The sequence below is a fragment of the Drosophila miranda genome, assembly GCF_003369915.1.
Source record: "Drosophila miranda strain MSH22 chromosome Y unlocalized genomic scaffold, D.miranda_PacBio2.1 Contig_Y1_pilon, whole genome shotgun sequence".
Taxonomy (NCBI): Eukaryota; Metazoa; Arthropoda; class Insecta; order Diptera; family Drosophilidae; genus Drosophila; species Drosophila miranda.
The window spans coordinates 8,097,809-8,104,641 of record NW_022881603.1 but is presented as its reverse complement, the minus strand read 5'-3'; the positions used below and the strand labels follow the sequence as shown (position 1 = coordinate 8,104,641).

The window sequence follows — 6,833 nt, the reverse complement described above, 5'->3', positions numbered from 1 at the left end:
CTAAGGCAACTTCGTAAGCTTGCCATAAGTGGTGGAATGGACGAAGTTTCTGAAAGTCCGGTGAATAAATCGGATATGGAATCGGATGGAAAAGTGTCTGAAAATGAGCAGATCGACGATATGAAAGAAGAAGAATTACTTGACGCCGCAATAAGGGTGGCTGAGAAAAAGAAGAAACTGGCTGCCTTAATGGTAATGGACAACTATATGACCGATGATATCCGAATGGTCAAGCAACTTATTGCCCCTTTTTCTGCCAGTGAAAATGATGAAGGAAACCTTTTTCAACCCGGAGAAAAACTCCGTAATGGGATATATTCTTCGCATGGAAGAAATTGCTATGCGTGCCGACTTCGAAGAGAAATTGACAGTGCAGTTCATCATTGATGGTTTTCGTGATCGATCTTCCAGTATCGCCTTATTGTATTCAGCGTCGACCATCGGAAAACTTAAGGAGCTAGCTCGACAATACGAGGCTTTAAGGAAGAGTACCCAGACGAATTTTAAGCGCACTGGGATGACCGCTTCCGGAAATGACCGGAGCCAGGTGCGCTGCTATAATTGTTCAGCACATGGCCATTATGCTTCATCGTGTCCCGCACCTAAGCGGGAGAAGGGATCGTGTTTCCAGTGTGGATCCATGCAGCACCAGGTGAAGGATTGCCAACAGAAGCCTATGCCAACCCAGCGATCCGTGGGTACAGCCAGCAACCCGCCAATGGACGACAGAGAGGAGAACAATATTTTTGTTCCTATTGTTAATCAGGTAGGGGTATATTTTTACACTGATATAAAACGCAGGTAGGTTAGGTTAGGTTAAGGCGGTAGCCGGGAGGGGGGGGGGGGGGGGGGATAAGAGCCTCCCGCCCCAAGCTCACTTGGACCTATAAAAGGTCCGTTGTGTTGCCGCATGGGCATGTGCCCCTTCGCGTTGCCCGAACCGTGAGAGCATACTACTGCAGGTTAAGAGCAGTCCCATCCGGTGGCTAGGATGTATTTGGACAAGGTCCCTGGTTTGATTACGGACAGGTCCGAAATGTCCGTGAGGAAAGTGGCCCCGAGAATACGAAGACGACGATTTCCAAGGGCTGGGCAGTGGCAGATTCCTCCTCCTCCTCGTCGCGACAACTCCTGCAGAAGTCGTTATGAGGGATTGACAGTCTAGAGGCGTGAGTGCCGATCTGCCAGTGTCCCGTAATGGCTCTAGTAACTGCAGAGCACTGTGCTCTGCTGAGTTTATACAGCTCTGCTGAGCGCTTCTTCGATCGATATGGCCATATCAATCTTGAGACTTTACAGGAAACGGTTTGCTGCCATCTCCTATTGGCATTTTGCTCGAACAATTCGTGCGTTAGGAGCCTGCACGTAGCCAAGGGCATCGCTACTTGCTCCCTCTCCGATAGGAGAGGAATCGTAGTACCCTGCCTGGCTAGCTCGTCGGCGGCGTCATTCCCCTCGATGTCCCTGTGGCCGGGGACCCATATAAGGAAGAGATCTAACTGCTCTGCGATCTCGTGCAGAGACCTGCGGCAGTCATTTACAGTCGCTGAGTTCGACGAAATTGAGCCTAGAGCTTTGATAGCTGCTTGGCTGTCCGAGAATACGCACACTAAGTGCGTATCTAGAAGTAGCTTGGAGACGATCGAAATGGCCTCCTTGATGGCTTCAACCTCCGCTTGGAACACACTACAGTGATCCGGGAGCCTGAAGCAATGACTGATGTTCAGCTCGCTGCAGTAGATTCCGCCTCCCACGCGGCCGTCTAGCTTTGAGACATCAGTGTAGAAGTGGACCGCCTTTGCAGGTCCTGGTTCGCCCATCTCCCAGTCCTCCCTAGATGGGATTGATACCTGGAAGGGCGTCGAGAGGTGATCACTGGGGATACAGTAATCTGTCCTCTCTGGTAATTGCGGGAGTCTCATCAGGATTCCCGAGTGCCCAACCGCGGATGCTTTCCACAGTCTGGCTTCTCTCATTCTGAGGACGGAAAGTGTTGCCACCTTCTTTCCCATGAGATCCACAGGGAGGAGGTCCAGCACAGTATCCAGGGCTTCCCCTGGAGTAGTGCGTAGCTCTGCCATGCGTTGAACTCTGCTGAGTTTATTGAGGCATGTCCTTCTGTCCAAGGCTGGCCACCATACCACCACTCCATAGAGCATGATTGGTCGTATGATGGCGGTGTAGAGCCACCGAACTATATAGGGGGTCATTCCCCATTTTAGTCCGATGGCTTTCCTGCAAGTATAGAGGGCCACTGTGGCCTTCTTTACTCTATCCTCTATGCTCAATTTCCAATCGAGCTTTCTATCGAGGATTAGGCCAAGATACTTGGCGTTGTTGCTGAAGACTAGCGTTTCCCCACATAGTCTTGGGGGAATCAGTACCGGAACTTTGTACTTACTGTGAAAAGCACCAGTTCCGTTTTAGACGGGTTGACGCCTAGCCCGCATTTGTCTGCCCATTTCGACATTTTCGTGAGAGTACTTGTCATGCACTCACACAACGTCTGCGGAAATTTTCCGGGGAATGCTATGGCAACATCGTCCGCGTACGCCACCACACGGCAGCCACCCCCCTCTATCTCCCGCAGCAGTGTATTCACTGCCACGTTCCATAGGAGGGGCGAGAGGACTCCGCCCTGCGGTGTGCCTCTGCTGACAAATCTGGTACACGTTGACGTCCCCAGTGATGCCTCACCCGTCCTGCATTGTAGCATCTGATCGATCAGGCTCACCATCCTGGAGTCAACGCCCAGATCCGTCAGTGCGCCCGTGATGGCGGTCGGAAGGATGTTGTTAAACGCGCCTTCTATGTCGAGGAAGGCTACTAGGGTGTACTCATTAAAATTAAGGGACGCTTCGATGATCGATGTGATCGAGTGTAGGGCCGTTTCGGTGGATCTTCCCTTCCGATAGGCATGCTGGGAGTCTGAGATCAGACTGGACGGAATGCACGCCGTTAGATGCAGCCCCAGGAGCCGCTCCATCGCCTTTAGAAGAAAAGACGATAGACTTATGGGTCTGAAATCTTTTGGGGCAGTGTGCGAGGGCTTGCCTGCCTTGGGTATGAATACGACTTTGGTCTGAAGCCAGGTGTCAGGAATGCACCCGTGGGAGAAGATTACCTCGTAAATTATTTTGAGCCAGTTAATGGCTTTATGTCCCGCGTGAATCAGTTGGGCAGGGAAAATGCCGTCTGGCCCCGCGGACTTGTAGGGTTTAAAGCGATCAGAAGCCCAGGAAATGTTCTCCTGGCTTAGCAGTCTCAAGATGGCATTTGAGGCGACAGAAGGAGGCGCGAGGTAGTTGGGTCTGTTTTCATCGCAGCCAGGGAAGTGGGTATTTAGGAGAAGATTTAGCGACTCCTCGCTGGACGTAGTCCACGACTGGTCGGTGTTCTTCAAGTAGCCCAGGGTGGGTGTTATCTTCGAGAGAACTCTGCGCAAGCGTGAGGCTTCTGAGTTACTCTCGATTTCGCTGCAGAACTTACGCCAGGAGGCGCGTTTGGCTTTTCTAAGTTCTTTGTTGTAGGTTGACAGACTGGCCTTGTATTCGGCCCAGTTTTGCTCAACGTTTTCAGCCTTAGCTTTATTGAAGAGTCTCCGGGAGGCTTTCCGGAGTTCACCCAGTTTCGGATTCCACCATTCAGGTTTCTTCCGGCCTCTGTTCTAGCCAGAGGGGCATGTTTTGTCGAGCGCCTTATTGCAGGCGTCGGTAAAGATCTTAAGAAGACGAGTCGTGGCCTCCGTGGAGAACTCCTCCTCAGATGGGGGCTCAGGGAGAACACGACAGAGGTAATCAGAGTACCGAGTCCAGGTTGTCCGCCTGATGTTCCGGAATCGGACTGGCTTCGGTACTGAGAAGGAGAAGACAGTTTCCACGTACCTGTGGTCCGAGAAGGAGTGCTCTTCCAGGACCCTCCAGGATACAATGTTACGCTGTATCTCATGAGAGGCAAGCGTGAGGTCCAGGACCTCCTTGCGGTTTTTAATGATAAAGGTGGGATCACTACCCCGGTTTAATAAGACCATCTGAGTGGTCAGTAAGTAACTGAAAAGGTACTCACCCCTTTCGTTTGTGTCAGTGCTTCCCCACTGACAGTGATGTGCATTGGCATCGCACCCCACAATTAGGCCGATGTCTTTGGCCGAGCAGTCTGCGACTAGAGCCCGGAAAGGCGCGTGTGGAGGGGGGTCTGGTTGTTCATGACCCATGTATGCGGAGCAGATCCTCAGTGAGCGCTCCTGGCCTTCGAGGCTCACTGCGGTGTGGTCTTCATTGCTGAAATTTGGGAGCAAAAATAAGTGCAACTCTCTTTTTGCAAGAATGCAGGTACGAATTTTACCTGCGGTTTCAGCTACATATAGCTTGTAGTCAAAAGTCCTCAGACCGGAGACCCTGTTTCCGAGGATCCAGGGCACCTGAATGAGGACTATGTCGGCTCCACCCTTGGCCAGGTGGAGCCGTAGAGCAGCGCATGCTGCCTTACAATGGTGGAGGTTTATCTGCAGGAGCGTCAACGACATTCCTGAGGCTCGCCTCCACCATTGTTGCTTCTAGATCGCTGTCAGGGTACTCCGGCTCCTCCCCGACAACGATGTGGCTGAGACCTCTGGCTAGGTCGCTCTCGTCGAACGCGTAGTCGTCCAAGATGTCGTCCGACATCATGGACGCCGCATCCGACGCCGGGTTGTCTTCCTCGCACGAGGCCCCCCTCTTTCGGGATCTCCGTCAGCTCCGGGTCTGGCTCGACCTCCGCTTGCCTGCCCTTGCGATCGGACTTGTAAGTGGATATGGTGACCTTCTTGTAGCCATAATCCACTACACCGTCCGACTTTGCGAGGAGATCAATGGATTCCTCATTTAGGACGAGGATAATCTGGCGCCTCTGCCCTTGGATATCCTCCACCTTTGCCACCTTCCAATCGGCTGTAGGAAGGTGGGGGTTGCAGACCTGCAGTAACCTGAGGATCTTCTCAGGCTCTGCAGGCTTAGCCGAGACCCACGCTCTGGCTCTCGGGCGACTAGGGACATCTTCCCACTTCACGGCCTCCAGTTTCGCCCCTGGATAGCCCTCTTTTAGGGCCGCCACCGCCTTCATGTAGAGGGCCGCAGAGCGAGCGTCTTGGCAGGCGATGGCTTTCACCTTGCCTTGATGCCACCCTGCGTCCTCACACTTTGGCGGTGGTCCGCCGTTCTCCTCCAGTTCCAGTAGGAACCGGTCCTGGAGCTCGTTCTCCACCAGGTGCCACTTATCGCGAGGGACATGGCCGTCCTCGGGGCCCCTGTCCAGGACACCGATCAGGGTCTTGCCCCTCGCCACCTCAGCGAACGACCGGTTCGTGAGGTGGGTCTTCACCCTCTTGGCTTGCTGGGCTTGGCCTGGCTGATTTGCGGGGTCCTCCGCTGAGCGTTGCCGCTTGTTGGGGGCATTGGCTGGGCCCTTTCCGGCTTTGGCTGGCTGGAACAGTGGAAGGATTGAGCAGGCCCACAGCCTCTGCTCCTTTCCTTCGGCTGACGCCTTGAAGTTCGGGTCTTCGTTGGACAGGATGAAAGCCGCTCGTCGCCTGTCCTGGTACGACGGCTTTCCTCCCCGTTGTGCAGAGACGCTGCCCGCCGGGGCTCCCATGGGTTCTTCGGTCCCGGTGCGCTTACCAGCCGCGATTACGCTCTGCTTGGCAGCCACCCCGGTATCCGCTTCGCCCTTGGAGCCACCCGACTTGGAAGGACCCGATTGGCTTTTCGGGCCCCCCCTCGCTGCGGCTGCTGCCTGAAGACGGTGGACCCGGTTTCCCAGGCGCTGGCCCAGAGGGATTGGCTTGTCCCTCCGGTACTTTAAGAGGAGTACCGAGCTCCTTTGCGGCTTTGTTGGTTTTATATATTTATTATTTGGCATAGAAGTTCCCACGAGTAGGCGGGAAGGGGATGGTTACCCGAGGCATAGCCCGCTTGCCCCGGGAAGCCTGATTTAAACTGGAGGTCGGCAGGTATCCAGAGTCCGCATATTAGCGACCGGCCACCCCCCGGCCATGCATCCCTCGGCATATAACAGTGTCACCTTGGATTGGGGTAATTTCACTGAGAGTTTTCTTCTCTCCGCCCGACTACCATTCGCCAGCATCCTAGCAGAGACCGTGCTAGGACCTGTTTCCAGCCGCCCTCACGGGGAGAGTATAGTCGCACTTCCGCCGGTGTGTACAGTTACGGCGGGTGCCGGTTCGCTCGTGCCCACCTGTGTCCTATGACGCGGAGCACAGTCGCCTTTGATCCAGGGCAAGCCATAAACCCGAGGCGCCTGTGCCCCGTTCCGAGTCTACAGTTGTGACGAGCCGACCCGACATCCGTTTATCCCCCTGTAGCACCCGACGGCTGACGGCTAAAACGCAGGTATCAAATTAAATTTCTTTCTGGCATGTTGGACACCGGTAGCGCTATTAATTTGATGCAGCGCTCGGCGATACCTTATGAAAATTTTGATGGTGTACTAAGGCCGACAGAGTATTTTGGAGTTAACGGTTCGAGAATAAGCATTTTTGGAAAAATAATTGTCAATTTAGTTTTTCATAACATTGAAAAGAACTTATATTTTTTGTTGTACCAAACAACTATATTTCGTTTAATGTCCTTCTGGACGCAGTTTCCTTGAAAATTATGGAATAAAATTAATTTTTGAAAATGAAATTGAAAATGTAAAGCGAGTTACGCAAAGCAATATGGTCTCAATTGAAAATAGAGTATCAGTAAACAGTGACTTAGATGAAAATAGAGTATTAGTGAACAGTGACTTAGATGAAAATAGAGTATTAGTGAACAGTTTCTTAGATAAAAATAGAG

General features: G+C 52.8%; 1 protein-coding gene across 1 annotated transcript; it reads left to right on the top strand.

Moving 5' to 3' along the window:
* Positions 1–250: 250 nt before the first annotated feature.
* Positions 251–6,569, top strand: LOC117192002. Its single transcript, XM_033396724.1, has 2 exons — positions 251–766; positions 6,429–6,569. Exons 1-2 carry the CDS (start codon positions 266–268, stop codon positions 6,435–6,437), a joined length of 510 nt encoding a protein of 169 aa, XP_033252615.1. The 5' UTR covers positions 251–265; the 3' UTR covers positions 6,438–6,569.
* Positions 6,570–6,833: the final 264 nt, after the last annotated feature.

What these genes read in the sequence shown, in the direction of transcription:
- LOC117192002 (XM_033396724.1), top strand. Translation starts at nt 266, where the DNA reads ATGATGAAGGAAACCTTTTTCAACCCGGAGAAAAACTCCGTAATGGGA.